The 15,655-nt window shown below is 44.1% G+C and overlaps 1 protein-coding gene across 4 annotated transcripts in view; it reads right to left on the minus strand.

Annotated features, from left to right (window-relative positions):
• The window catches only part of LOC103536543 (protein spinster homolog 2), a 135,556-nt gene that overhangs the window by 67,869 nt on the left and 52,032 nt on the right, over positions 1-15,655 (minus strand). For all 4 annotated transcript variants that reach the window (XM_030462496.1, XM_030462494.1, XM_030462495.1 and 1 more), the window contains exon 3: positions 5,829-5,965. In XM_030462496.1, coding sequence (XP_030318356.1) covers positions 5,829-5,965 — 137 coding nt within the window. The remainder of the gene's footprint in view (positions 1-5,828; positions 5,966-15,655) is intronic.

Raw genomic sequence — 15,655 nt, forward strand, 5'->3', positions numbered from 1 at the left:
ACTACTCCAGCATTACACACAGGGCCATCCCAGTAGCACTTAGTGACTGGAGGGCTACCTGACTCTAGTGTATTACCCACCCAAACCTCTTCCTCCCTGACAAGAGGCTCTACAGGGGACTACATTTTCCCTGAGCAGCCTAGCAAAAGGGCAAGCATGCAGAAATCCAAACGTCAATAGTATGGGCTCATCTGCAGGGCTCCAGTAGCACATCAAAGGCTGACAAAATGCACCAGAGCCAACTACCAGCCCCTGTCCATGAACAGCCCCTGTTGGTCCCAGCACTGGTTTCTCCAGCATCCACAAAAACTGTCAGGAATTGCAGGTGAGGGAAGAAACTGAATGGATGTGCAGTTTGGGAGAATCTAATTTGCCTTCTCTCCACAAGAGAGTTCTACTTAAAGAGAAAAGGATGGAACAGCAGGATAGAAACATGCCAGCAATTCATGGTGACTTCAAAGATAACACTCAGCACATACAAAGTGATGGCTTGGGGCTTTCAGTTTTGTTTGTTTCTGTTTTTCAAACTGTGGATTTATTTTACACAATGGAAGCAAAGGAACAGGAGCTGTATGTTTTATAATACAACTTCTGCCAGAGCAAGGAAGACTAAAGGCTTTTATTTTTATGCTGCACTGAATCATCATGTGTAGGGGAGCAGGGTTGGTTTATGTTTACATTTTTAAAAATTAACCCAGCTAACCATTTGGTACCATACTGCACATAATTTGTTGTTTCTTTTTTAGTACTCCTTGAAAGACAAGCTTTGGAAATAAATACACATCTGGCATGTCTGAAAGACAGGACGTTAGCAAGTACTAACTGCAACCCACAGTGGACTATTTTCTTCTTTCAGAGACAAATCAAAAGGAGAGGAAAAGAAAAAAAAAAACCACTTGTAGAAATACCTACCCAGATCAACTTGCAGTGGGAGCAGAGGTTTCATCATGTCACTTGTATCAACATTTCAAAAGGAATATTTCCCAAGAATGGGTGGATTCAAAAGCACGTTCCTGGTTTAGAGTGTTAATTCTTTGCTTTTCCATTTCCTAACTTTCTGCCATCTGCAGCTCTGATGGCTCCCAGCAAACCCACATTGCCACAGCCTGGTCTGCCTGATTATTAGGTACACTTGGTCTCCCAGCCTCCTGGAGCCAAACTACTTAGCAGAACACTTTGCTCATCTGTAAAATGCCATCCCTTTTACACAGAACATGCTTTATTCAAGATATTTCCATAAGCAATAGCAGCATTTTGCAAGGCAGGGAGAACACACTGCAACTTTCCACCTCCAGACTCTCTCTTGCTCTAAGAAACTGCTGTCTGCCCACTGATCTCTCAGAAGTTTGTGCTCAGAGGGGTAGGAAGGGTTGCACCAAAAGCAAGGTTTTAGCTATAAAAAAATTCTGGCCAAATCAGTCAGCTGAAAAAATGACTGTTCCAAGGAATAGATGTGGATACCCAAGCAGCCAGAAACAAACTCTCAGCTCATGGCCTGATTGCTCCTGCTAACCAAAGTTGCTTCCCATGAAACTGGAAGAGAGAAATGGTGCAGTTGGGACCACAGGATGCCACCACCAGTGACATCCTGGCCTCTAAACCAACTGAGCATCATCAGCCACAACCTAAGCAAGCAGGCACTACACTCATCAAAATGCTACCCAGAGAACAAAGTAGTTACTGAGTAAAGCAGAGGCTGCAGAGACAGACAGACAGACAGACTTTTTGTGCAGCTGGAAATGCATCTTTTTGAAAAAAGTCCTTGGTGTCTGTGTGCTTCCTGCATTTCTCTGTGCTGCAGAGCAGCTCACGAATTCTTTGCTGATTTATTCCAGAGCATGAATCAACAACCAGAAAGTCTTTCTCCAAATGCTTGCCAAGACCCAAAAAACAACACAAGAAAGGGTTTTGCTAGGGAAAGAATCAAAATTTGTGTGCCTGCAGGTGGAGAGCTGATTAAAAGGCAGAAAGGGAGGGAATTTCTAAGCAGGTGTTTGTACTTATGAAATACAAAATTTGAGTTCATTTAGAGATATGTCAAATATGTACCAACTTTAGATAATTTCATATTAGTGAACAAGTTTACTAATGATCTTTTCATGCAACTTTTACTTTAGGAAGAGCTAGACCATAGATATAGTAGAGGAGGACTAATTTCTTACTTTTTTATAGAGAAATTGTGCACTAATACAAATTACCAGATCCCATTATTTGGCAGAATAAAAACTGACCTCTTTGGTATCATCTCAGCCTTGTTGCTTTTGATGATTTTATTAGTTAATAATAATTTAGCTATTTTTGTCCACAAAACCAGCTATCTTTACCTCTGGCATGGTGTTTATTTGGGTTTGTTATTTTGATTTTTTTGAAATGTAGTTTAACACCTCATGAATAGCAACCAACATTTGAGTATCTAGTTGTGCTGTTTCTACTTTGTCATGCATGGAACTCATGCACTGTTGTTTTCTGTAACTATCATAGAATCATAGAATAGGCTGGGTTGGAAGGGACCTCAGAGATCATCGAGTCCAACCCTTGATCAACTACCGCCACAGTCACTAGACTATGGCACCTCCTATATTCTTTGGAACTATTCTTAAATTTTGGTCTGATTTCCTTTTTTCCTCGTGAGAGTATTATTTAGCTATTTAGTAGCTACCAGCAGATGAGAGATGTATTCATCATCTATTTGACAGTCATTATGCCATGTTAAAAGCCAAAAGATATTTGGTAATAAGCAACTAAGGATGCTGCAATAAGTGGTTACAACCCTTAATGCAGTGCTCTCTAGCAACTACATGTCTGCATGGCACATACAGCTAATTCCCTGTTTTATCTGCCAGTTTTAACCCAAAAACCATGAAATATCCTTTAGATAGCATCTTAAATGAACTGTGTCATCGTGCTCCAATCCTTTTTTCCAGATGAAAATCCATCTCTCTGAGGTTGTTCCTGATTCCATGGCCTTTTCTTGCCACATGGGTACTTCTTGATTGAACACTTTGAGCACAGGACAGATAAGAATGAACATGTCCTTTTCTCTATGCTTGCTTGCAAAATAACTTACAAATAATCTAGATGTTCAGTCAAAATATAGCATTTTAATAGTTTTCCTTTAGGTGTCCAAATTGCAGCCAGGAATTGGTAGTGCCCCCCCCCCCCCCCACTGAAAACCTTTACGGATCAGGTTTGTACAACTTTCAGAATCTGCCTTTACAAATCCCAGTGCCAGCTCTGTTCCTGCTTCTGCCTTTGTGAAGCTCCCTCTTGCCATTAACACTCCAAAAGTCAACTCTGTGGCTGTGCACTCTATTTAATTACACAGCAGTAGCCTGCATGAGGCACAAGACACTCCAAATTTGAAGCAAGGCAATTCCTGGAGACAGAGTTGGCTATTTCTGCTGAATAGCTGTTGTTTCTTGCTAGTTCAGTATTTTTGTTGTCACCACATAAAGGAGTTTTCTGCACACTGTTTCAGTGGGCTCAACCTGTGCCAATTTTTTCCTTCTAAGCTTTGTGTTTTCACATTGACTGAGATGTATTTATCTACTTACAGTAGTCTTGCTACCTCTTTTCTTTGTGCCAACAAAGAGCTTTTGATATTTCAGCTCCTAACCTTCCTCCTCCCCAGCAAACACACATTCTGTCTTGAAAGAAAGAAAAATGTTGAGAGAAGAGCTAGTGTTACACTCCTCAAATGAATCCTAGATGACAAAGATCAGGGCAAATGCCTTGTTAGTCACTGCAAAAAAACAAAAAAAAGCTGCATCAGCTCTCCTCTCTCTCATTAGTACTTGAGGAATTTACCTTGCTCAAAGTGGCATGTCTTCCCAATTAGAGATCAAGCCTCCAAAAAGGATACCAAAGAGGTAGGGATGCTATGGGGAGTTGGGATAATTCTTATGATCTTCTTTAACTGCTGCAGCCCCTGGATAAAGCACATCCATCCATACAGCAGCTGCAGAATTTTCCATAATCTCCTGGAGTCCGCAACACAAGCAGAGCATGAAACCTCTAGCTTAAAAGATAGGTTTCCCAATAGAGCTGAGGATTGCAGTAAAATCAGGACAGGGGATTTTTCTCAGCATCAGGGTGGGTTTTGTGCAGGTAATTTAGGTCCAGAATTAGTACTGATACAAATCCAGGAGGAATTAACATAGGTCTATTTTGATCTTGTCTTTCTTGTGACTTCCAAAACACGGGGGTTTGGATTCAAAACATATTCCATGGATATAAATATGGAATATTTATAAACATTATTCTCTCCATTTTTGGATAAAAACATGCCACTTCCATTCTGAGCCCCTGTATATTGGTGACCATATCTTAATCTCTAAAATACTTCAGATAACAAGCCCCAAATCCTTAAACTGAAAATCAGCTCTGAAAACAGAAATTACATCAATCCAACCCCAATGTTTTACAACCACAGGTCTAGATTATTGCAGAGAGAGCAATGAGAACCTGAGCATCAATCTGTGTCCCAGACATGAGAAGTGTTTATTAGCAGGTTGTTCTTCCTTCATAAAATGCTTCCCCTCTTTGGGCTCTGATCACAGCTCCTTCTGCAGAACGTTACAAAAGTAAATTTAAACCAAAACAAAACCAAGACTAAAAAAAGGAAAAAGAAATAAAAAAGAAGAAAAAAAGCAAAACACCCTCTTCATTTTAGATGGGAGATGCTCTTTTTCTGGAAAGGGTGTTTCCAGGCCAGTTATAAAGCAGAACAATTTACTGAGTTCAAGGCTTCTACATTTGGCCATACCCATTTTTCTTTAGCAATGCAGCAACAGTCAATCCCAGAGGAAAGCCAGCCAGCTGTGTGACTGCCACTGCCCACCCACTTCAGGTGGAAATTCTCTTTTATTAGAAACTGCAGAGCATGTGTGTGGGCAGAAGGGAGCAGGGAGGGGAGGTTTAGTTCCTGGTTGTCATTCTTTAGGTGTGACCACAAAGCTGCAATCTCTGGAACGCAGCTGGACAGAAAGGATGAGGAGTGTCCCTGCTTCCCTTGGGGAAATCACTCTGGTGATGCCAGGAGCTGTGATTTGTCTCTACAGGAGTGCTGCAACCTGCAGCAATTAAACCTCCTCTCTAATATGATGTAAACAAGAGAATATTTTTTCCCCCAGAAGCTGCCAGATCTTTGTTTCCTCCAAGAGCCTCTGACAGGCAAGAAAATTAATGCAATAAAGTGGGGTCCTGTGGCTGTCCTGAAAGCAGGTGAGGGATACTGTGCATAGCCTGACAAAATTAGGTGAGCCTGACAACTCCATCAGCAGTTCCCCAGACATATCCATCAACCAGTGTTAAAGGAGCTGAAATGATGGCTAATCTCTTGTGCCATCCCAGGAAACAAAGCACATGTGTAAAACCACTGCTGGATGCATTTTCTCATTCCACATCCCACGAGCAGACTTCCCAACAAACACTCAATGCCTTCTGTTACTTACCAGAAGACAAAAGAACCACTTAATAGACATGGATTATGTTTTTTTTCCCCCCCCGAATCTATTTTAAAGCTTTTTAAAGTTTCTTTAGGATCTCCCTCAAAACAAAACCCTTATGTCAACAGAAACTCTTGCTCAGATATGCTTCACCTGCTATTTATGAGTGGGCATGACCAAATGACAGCTTTCAGAGTTGAGAAAACAGTCACACAGCTCCCACTTCACCCCCAGAAGGTCAGATAATGCAATATGCTCCCTGCCAAATACACACCAGAGGGATAGGATCCCCTTGAGCACACAGGGGAGTTTTTTAGGAAGGTATTAGATACTGCCCATCTTTTCAGGACACCCTGCAGGGTACCTTTGCAACTGTCTTACCTTTTCAGTGATGAAGGAGCTTGAAAAAGTGACACCTGACCAAAAGAAGATCCCACAGCTGAGAATGATCTTTCTGTTGAAACGGTCACCAAGATAACCAAAGATGGGTGCTGCAACCATGAAACTGCAGATGAAAACTGCAAAGGATAGAGAAAGGAAACAAATATTTAATAAACATCAGGCCAGTAACAAGCCAAATCCCCTAGAGAGCAGTTCCATTTAATTAGCCATTCTGCAGCCCTCCCTGATGTACAAAGTTGTGCAGCCTGATGGGCTTTCAGAACTCAGTGTTTCCTCAACCAAAGCAGTTTTTCATTTCCAGAGAAACTTCAGAACTTGTCTGACATCTGCAAGCACCAGCCCCTCACAATCTGCTGTGAGCTCAGGTGGGCAAAACCAGAACAGAATCAGTAAAGAGCTTCTGCCTAAGTGTCACTGAGAAGGTGAAGTGAAGGTTGGAAGGAGTTTCAAACAAACAGAAATCAAGCCAAGGCCTCCTTGTTGATTCCTGCAGCAGGGACCAGAGAGGAACAGGCCACAGAAACTGAAGTTCTTTCATCCTTCCTAGCAGTCTTTTAAGGCAACCACGAAAGGCTGAGGAAAAACAGCACTACTGTCATCCCATTGGCACCAATCCTGCTGGAAGACAGAAAGCTCCTCATTAGATGCTTTCACCAGCACTGATCTTGTACTTAAACCCAGCACTGAGAAACAACTTCACTAAAAGAAAGAGTTTTAACCTACAAAGCCCTAAGAGGTAGACATCTGAAAGACTCCAAGTTCACCTTTCCCCTTTGCTTCCCCCCCCACCAGAAAATCCAAAGCATTAATCCAAGACCTTCTGTCATGTAGGGCTGAGCCTGCCCTCTGAAAAATCTCAACTTCAGAGCTCACTCCAGCCTGGCTCAAAACAATCTGTGCACTGACACTACTGAAAACACCTGAAATCAGGCACTCCCACCATATTGCTGCTTAATTTGGAATTTAAGCAGAAACTGGCAGGTTTTAAGCTGATTTACACCTGGCTTTTGTCTGTCCACATCAGAGATTTGGCTAGGAACAAGTCCTGTGCTGCAGTAGGGCCTTTTTCACTTTGACTGGGTTCAACAAAGCCAGGAGGATCCAGGTGGGACACTGGAATACCTGGAGATCTCCCTTTAGTCAGAGGTCTGATTCTCATGATGATTGAGCAGTTCCTGAAAGGCAGAAGGAGGTTTTGGAATTGCCTAAGCCCAGCTGTCTGCTTTTTGTTGTATAAAAGAGAGTGGGGGGAACAGAAAAATGGGGGGGGGGGAAAGGAAGAGCAGTGGACACACACCCCTTTGGTTGGAATGTGGGTGTAAAATTAAAGTGGTTAAGACCTAAACTAAGAATTTTCATGGCTGATGATATATGAGAGCTCAAAAATGGGCAGAATGCTGAGCTATGAAATTATCTTAAATGTCTCTTAGTTTTTAATCTATTAAGATGTCAAAGCTGCCTTATAAATAATGCATCCCATTTGCATCTGTATTTTGTGAGCCCTATGACTGCCTCGTGTGTATCTGTTTTGCACAGGGATGTTTGAAAGGAATTACAGATTTCCTCTTTTCACTCTTCCAGAAAAATAAGTGGAGACAATAAAGAAATGTTAGGACATGAAAAGAAACACCTGCAGCATAGATTGCTCAGAGCAATGGTGCTGTAAGGCTGGCACATAAATCCTCTCCAGAGACAGAGGGCTCAATCCCTGCATCTCTCCCCAAACTCTTGTGCTCTACCAGACCTGGAGTAACTCAGAAATCTCTGCTCTGCAAGGGTACATCTGCACTGGCCCCAAGCCAGCAAGGCACTTAAGCACATGCTTGTATTAAGCACTTCAGAGTCATCAATTCCATGATTAAGAGCTTTCCTGAATTAACACTCAAGTGCTTGGGTACCTCATCAAGCTGGTGTGGCAACCTGGCCATGGGGCTGTGTGACTCTTGGAAACAAGAAGCAAAAAATGACTCTGCCTTGTCCAGAAGTGCTCATTGCAATCTGACCTTCACCTTGGAAGGACACTGAAATTTCTTCAGCTCAGAATCAAGCTATGCTGCCATTTGTACAAGAGGAAAAGCTATGAAAGCTAAAAAGGCTTCCAAGAGAAAATCAGAAACATCCAAGTCAGCATCCCACCATGTCAAATACTGAATAAACTGATTCATTCAACTTGGAGCCATGGAGGGTGTGATGAAAACTTCACATTAATCAGGGGGATTATTAACTTCAGTGACCTCTGGATCATAAATGCAAAGCCTAATTCAGGAAACTGGGCAAAAGCATGCAAAAAGCACAAGCCTCCTCTTTCCAATAAAATAAAGCAAAAAAAAAAGACTATCCAATGACTTCCCAACAACATGCATCCTGCTGTTGCTCAAATCCCTTTGGAGAATTTATTTTTGGAAGATTCAGAGCTGAGCTATGAGCTTTGTCACTGGTAAGCAGCTGGCTTGACAGCTCCACAAGGTGTAAACCAAAAGGACAAGAGAACCTAATAAATAATAATAGGTAATGGAACACAGCTGTCATAATAATAAATGCAATTTAAATCAGAATATTTACAACCCAAATATGCATCAGAGCACTGAGTGACTCAAATAAACACAGAATATGATAGCTGGGTGGTCTGTCAAAACAATCTGTCTCTAGCAGGCATTCCCCATGAATCAATTTTTGCAATTACTCCTGCAAATGACAGCCAAGAGCCCTGCACAACAGCCTGGCTTGGCAGAGTAAGAGGTGAATGAATGGAGGGCACATTCCCAGGTGAGGTGGAAACCTGGGTTACTCAAGACCAGGAGGTTCTGGGACAGCTGAACACCATGAAGGAGAGATCTCCAGAAGACAGAAACCTGGCAGCACATTCAGCTGGAGAGTGGGCAGCAGAAACAGGATTAATTTGTAGATAAATAGCCTCAGCATAAGGCAGAGGGATGAATTCTTGCATCTTTTGCCAGCCTCTTCCTTTCCAGCTCTTCTCCCTTCTCCCACAGCATTTCCTGTTCCTTGCACCCACCCATTCCCCAGTTAATAACCAAGTGACACCGCAGGAGCTGCACAAATCTTTTCTATCAGGTGGGGCTGTGACAGAAGCAGGCATTTCATTTGCCTCTTTCCAGTCAACAACTCCCTCTCCCCATAAAGCCATCCCAGAACATTACCACCTCTTGAAGAGATCTACAGTGCACAAGCCAGGGCAGAGTTGGACCCTAGAATTTGGGATGCCCAAGTGTAAAGGTGGTGATGACACTGGGAGCAGCTGTGGGCAGAGACAGCTGTGTCAGTCAGCACTGGGTTCTGTACAGAGAATTTCTCTTGGTAAATCATCTCCAAGAGAAGTGGCTGAGTCCCAGCACTGGGTGGAACTGGGATGCATTTCTGCAGAAGTAAATCATGTGAGCATGTGAGCAAAGGATGAAGAAACAGAAACCTAATAATTGCCACTCCAGGAGGGAGGTTCTTTTTAAGTACAGGTACTTGCAAAAGGAGATCACATTTGTCTTTAGAGCTCCTTTTGTGGCTTAGCTGCTGAGATGCCAGCTGTGGTGAGAATGCCAGCTGTGGTGAGAATGCAGAAAGAGTACAATTGCCCAAACAGGATGGCTGGGTGTCTATTTCTGCCTCTTAATGCCTGACCCACCCTGTCCAGGTGCACAAGCACCTTCCCAGCCAGCACTGCTCAGCTGACAGAACGACAAAAATGTGCAGTGTAAAAAAAAAAAATAAAAAAATTTACAAAAATCTTACACTTCCCACCCAAACACAGAGAAGGAAAGCATCCTCCCTAGCCTCTATTCCACTGGAGCTTTCAGGGTTCCTGGGCAGGCAGCTCCCATCCAGCCCACGTCTTCCCCTCTCAAGAGCTGTCTGTGCAACCAGTGGAAAGGGAAACCCTCAGAGAGTGGAAACAGAGGTGAAGGGAGAGGGAAAAGCTGTAAACTTTATATTTAACAGTCACAAAAAGCTCCTGCCTACTGGAACTAGACTTCACTGCTCTTATTTTTCTCTTCTTTCCCTGCAAACACAAATTTACCAGCTTGACTCCACAACTGAAATGACTCTGACCCATCAGCTTTCCACTCCTTGATTCCAAAGGCTCTGCTGCCTCTGTCTCACTTGCTTTTTTCTGATGGGGACTGATCAACCCTTTGTGGCTCAGAGAGGGGTTTCTCCTGCCAGTGGGATGTAACCAAGAGGGAAGAGGGGCCTTGACAGAGGCACATGCAGGGCCTGCCTTTCTTCAGGTACTGGAAGGTTGAGAGGATCACAGGCACCTCTCCAACAAAAGATCTTTCTTTTCTGACTGATCACACAGGGTTGATTTTTTCCTACTAGGAAGAATGCTAGAAAGGTTCAGGTAAAAATAGCTTGCTTTCTCTGGGCAGGGATGCTTAACAAGGAAAAAAATGAGTGGCTATCTCCAAGGTCTGAGTCAGCATGAAATCATACACACACATCTCATGGATGCTGACCATGGGTTTGGCCTCTGCCTCAAGGGCTCCAGCACACAACTCTGTGCTCTGAGCTTCTCAGCATCCCTCCCAACAACAAATCTCCTAACAGTGAGAACACCTTAACACTTAGCTCGCTCTGGATAGGGTAGTTCAGGGGGATGTGCAAGAGCAATCCTGCTCTTTCTTCATGAGACACTGCCCTGCTGGGATTCATTCCAGCCAGTTCTTCTCCAGGGATTTTTCATAGAATCATAGAATCATAGAATTGGCTGGGTTGGAAGGGACCTCAGAGATCATCGAGTCCAACCCTTTTACCACCGTTGCGGTTGCTAGACTATGGCACTGAGTGCCACATCCAGTCTCTTTTTAAATATCTCCAGGGATGGAGAATCCACTACTTCCTTTGGGCAGCCCATTCCAATGCCGGATCACTCTCTCCGTAAAGAAATTCTTTCTAATATCTAACCTAAATTTCCCCTGGCACAACTTAAGACCCTGCCCTCTTGTCTTGTTGAAAGTCGTCTGGCAAAAGAGACCAACGTCCACCCGGTTACAACCTCCTTTCAGGTAGCTGTAGACAGTGATGAGGTCTCCCCTGAGCCTGCTCTTCTCCAGGCTGAACAGCCCCAGCTCTCTCAGCCTCTCCTCATAGGGTCTGTGCTCGAGTCCCTTCACCAGCCTGGTTGCCCTCCTTTGGACCTGCTCCAGGACCTCAATATCCTTCCTGAACTGGGGGGCCCAGAACTGGACACAGTACTCGAGGTGTGGCCTCACCAGTGCTGAGTATAGGGGCAGAATCACTTCCCTGGACCTGCTGGCCACGCTGTTCCTGAGCCAGCCCAGGATGCCATTGGCTTTCTTGGCCACCTGGGCACACTGCTGGCTCAGGTTCAGCTTCCTGTCAATCCAGACTCCCAGGTCCCTTTCTGTCTGGCTGCTCTCCAGCCACTCTGTCCCCAGCCTGTAGCGCTGCATGGGGTTGTTGTGGCCAAAGTGCAGGACCCGGCACTTGGCCTTCTTGAACCTCATCCCATTGGAATCAGCCCAACTCTCCAGTCTGTCCAGGTCCCTCTGCAGAGCCCTCCTGCCTTCCAGCTGATTGACACTTCCCCCCAGCTTAGTGTCGTCTGCGAATTTGCTGATGATGGACTCAATCCCCTCATCTAGATCATCAATGAAGATATTGAACAGAACCGAGCCCAACACTGATCCCTGGGGGACACCACTAGTGACCGGCTGCCAACTGGATCAGCCCCATTCAGCACCACTCTCTGGGCCCGGCCCTCCAGCCAGTTCCTAACCCAGCACAGGGTGCTCCTGTCCAAGCCATGGGCTGATAGTTTTTTCAGGAGGATGCTGTGGGAGACAGTGTCAAAGGCCTTGCTGAAGTCCAGGTAGACCACATCCACAGCCTTCCCCTCATCCACCAGTCGGGTCACCTGATCATAAAAGATCAGCTTGGTCAGACAGGACCTGCCCTTCCTAAACCCGTGCTGGCTGGGTCTGATCCCTTGCTCATCCTGCAGGTGCTGTGTGATTGCACTGAGGATGATCTGTTCCATGACCCTGCCAAGCACTTTTTGGCTAGGAATATATGTTTCTCAAGCTGCTAACAGGACCAGCTGCCATCTCCATGCAATGGGGAATTAAAGCCCAAGAGCCCCTCTGTTTCAAAGCCCTCTTTTTGCCATCCCTCTTTTCTTATTTTCATTTTCATTAAAGTTTTATACCACAGTACAACTCCTCAGTGCATACACAACACATTTAATCCCACTGAGTCTTAGGACAATTCAGAACAGAAGTCAAACATCATTAATTTCTACTTCAGGCTTAAGGAAACTGAGACACATGAAAGTGTGACCTGGCCAAGGTGAGTGACAGAAATCAGGAGACCATGCAGGTCTTTGAGCTTTGGCACTGGACCACATCTATGCTAAAGGTGGTTTTGAATCACAATTAAAAGGGATTTTTTTTTTCTTACAGCACCATACAAGCCAAGCATGATAAAGATCCTTTCATGCTGCTTCCCACTGAACCTGATCATTCAGCCACAGCCTGGGGATGTGACCAAGGGAGAAGTGATACCTGACTACAGGGCAACCTGGGACATCCTTTGATGGAGGAGGAATCTCCCAGCACAATGGCTTGGACAAGATACCACCCCTCCAACCATCATTATCACAAACTCTCCTATAAATCCACTGTTACATCCCTCTCCCTATGGACTTTGTTTTACTTGAATTTCTAATTCAACAGCCAACAGATGGCTCATGTTGCTGCATTTTGCCAAGTGGAGAGCACAGGATCACTGCCTTGCAGGCTATCACACAGACTCAAGGTTCCTGATAAGTGTAAGGAACCTGGAAACAAACCATGAGTTCCTTACACCATACAAAGCTGGCATATCCTGACAGCATGAAACACAGGAGTCTCGACTAGAAAAAAAAAAACAAAAACAAAAGCAGCTCCAGAACACACCAAATCAACTGGACTTAAGTATACAAATGTTTAGTGGCCTGAAATGTTCTCCCAGAACACATCACAGTCCAAGGTGAAAATAGAGAATTTCATAAATGTCTCCTTCTTGTCTGTTTGTGTCCTCAGCAGCTTCATGAGGACAAAAGCAGTGTTTGAAAAGGTGTGTACCTAATTCCTCATGATGATTGCTTTTCTCTAGCCTGGCTCTGCTAGGCAGGACCCTCTAGATTGCCCTTGCCTCATGGCAATGATTCATCAGGATTCAAGCCCCAATCTTGTCATCTCCATAGGGAGCATGGGGCACAACGAGGTGCCAGGTTTTTTCCTAAGAGCAAACTGATAACAAAATATAAACAACATGTTTAGGATGAGGACATAGGCCCCCAGCTGACATACACATTTACATTGAGCAGGAAGCTGCTGTACCATACCACTCCATTTCAATTGCAGTGACAGGGTCAGAACTCAGTTACAAAAACACAAAGACAGACAGGGCTTGAACACAGCTCTCCTGGCAAGCTCCTGATGGACTCAATACCACACAAGATGCAGCTCTGGGAAGAATTCAGAATTCCACCCCTTTTCCTCACTGCAGAAACCACAATTTTCCAAGGGTTAGCCCTTATATTCCCAGCAAAGGGTATCCTAAAAGCTTGCTTTGCTCCCTTTAGCCAACAAGGAGAGGATTCAGGGGGGATTGTTGGGAAATCCACTCCTTGGAAACAGAAAAGCAGAGAAGAATAGCCAGAAAAACAGTCCAACAACACACTAATACCACCTGAGCTCTGGGAGGAACTGTCTTGGGCAAAGAGCAACCACTGTGGTGAAATCTAAGAAACTGCTGTCAGAGCTGCCACATACAGTCCATCAGTGATCCATTCAGCATGAGGATGTGACACTCCAGAGGTGAGGGACATTTTGCATCCCTATTCCACCTCGGTTCCAAATGCCTGCACCACAGCTACAAGAAACTGCTCTTGCTGAAGTGAAGCCTGAAAAGGGAAACAACCCTTACACATGAGCACTGCTGCCTCCTGATGACAAGGATTGGAGTCCAAAGGCCATGGCAGCTACTTTCCAGGAGCTCCTTGGGCACTGGGTACTGCTCATCACCAGGAGAAAGAGAGACCCAGAAATGATCAGGTCCAAGCACTGCAGAGAACACCAGCCCTGCTGGAACAGGTACTGCCTCCCATATAAATGGAAATGAAAGCCAAATAATGTTTCCAGCCTACTTTCTTCAGACTTAAGGCAGGACAAAACTGGTCCCTCTATGGTCCATGAATCCCAGCACTCCCTAAAGAGTAGCAGTGATGCTCCTCTCACTGAGGCCTCACAAATATTGCTCTAACATTTCAAAGTCTGCAACCAGCTTTGGTTTCCTCATTCAGGCAGCTGTAAAGACAAGGAAAAAAGATCCAAAACAGCACTCCAATTTTTCACTTCTTCAAAACTCCTTTCCAGTATTATGTCACCTGAAGCTGCATTTAAAGATTCAGCTGTCTTGCTTATTGCTACAGCAGTGAAGTAGAAAGATATTCACAGTTATTTAACAACCATTTTCCACATCCACTGAGGTACAATTCTATCATGCTGTACTTCTAAATTTTTTATCTAAGTGTACAGTGGAAAAGCACATTTTACTGTGCTGCTCAACCTCTCTGGATGTCCAGCAAATTTAGCTGAAGCAGGAGCTAACTTGCTCCTCCATTAAATTTTGCAAACAGGCAACATATTAAAAAAAAAAAAAAGAGGAAAAACCCAAACTTCCGCTTTTCACTTTGGAAATTACAGTGATTACATTATCACTGCTTTAAAGGGATTTGGGCAACCTGAACATCAATGAAGCAGTTATTTTGTTCCTAGAGATCTGCTTTGGGATGGAGTGCTGCAGGCAGCAACCCAAACAATTCCACACAGAGCTTCCAGTCCACTGCTTCCCTGCTGCCCAAACTGCTGCTTGCCTGACCCTGCAGGGAACTGGATCTGGGAAACCAGCAGCCAGACAGCCCTGATGAGCATTTTTAGCAGTGAAATAAATGCTGGATTTGCTAGCAGAATGTCCTCTCTGGTTGCACAATGTGGGATTAAAATTTATAGATCAAAACATCTGAGGAGGAGCAAACACCACCTCTTGCCATCAGTTCAAAACGTTCTTCCCACCTGGGTCAGTTCCACAACCTGGTTCATAACAGGGGGAAAAGAAGAGCCAGGAAGAGGAAGCTGAGGCAGAGTTTTCTTTCCATGGCAGAGCCATAAAAAAGTCATGAAAATTATTGTCTGAGGCAGCTTTTGATTGCTGACAGCATCGAATCAAAAACCAAAGGTTCATCATTTTATTCTAATTCCCTTCCCCTACCTGAGATCTTTCTTTTGAGGTTTCTTTTGAGGTTTCTTTCAAGCCAGAAAATGATCTTGTCTGTCAGTTTTTAAACTCTGCTTTTGCATTTCTTACTGTTTGGAAAGGAATTATTAAAGAAGTCAAGGCCACTTTTGGTTTAGAGCCACTTCCAGGCTTCTGCAAAATGTTTTTCATGTGGTTTGATTCAGATTCCTGACCCAAGTGGATGGAAGGACTCCCACTTGACTCAGTGGGCATCAGAGCTGAGCTTTCTGGTTAGACATAACTGCTTCCCAATCCCTGATGGCAGCATTTTAGTGCTTGTAAGTTTACAGCATCTCTGTAACATAAAGGGTTATTACTGGGAAAAAATACAGAGAGCATCAAAAAAATTGTGAAAAGGTCAAAACAGATCCTTTTAGAGTAAAACATGAAACACACTGGACAAGGAACAACTGATGTGGGATATACAATAGATCTAACAACAGGAGTAGCACAGAAAAGGGGAAAACTGAATCACCTCCTCCCTTTGA

The sequence above is a fragment of the Calypte anna genome, chromosome 19, assembly GCF_003957555.1.
Source record: "Calypte anna isolate BGI_N300 chromosome 19, bCalAnn1_v1.p, whole genome shotgun sequence".
NCBI lineage: Eukaryota > Metazoa > Chordata > Aves > Apodiformes > Trochilidae > Calypte > Calypte anna.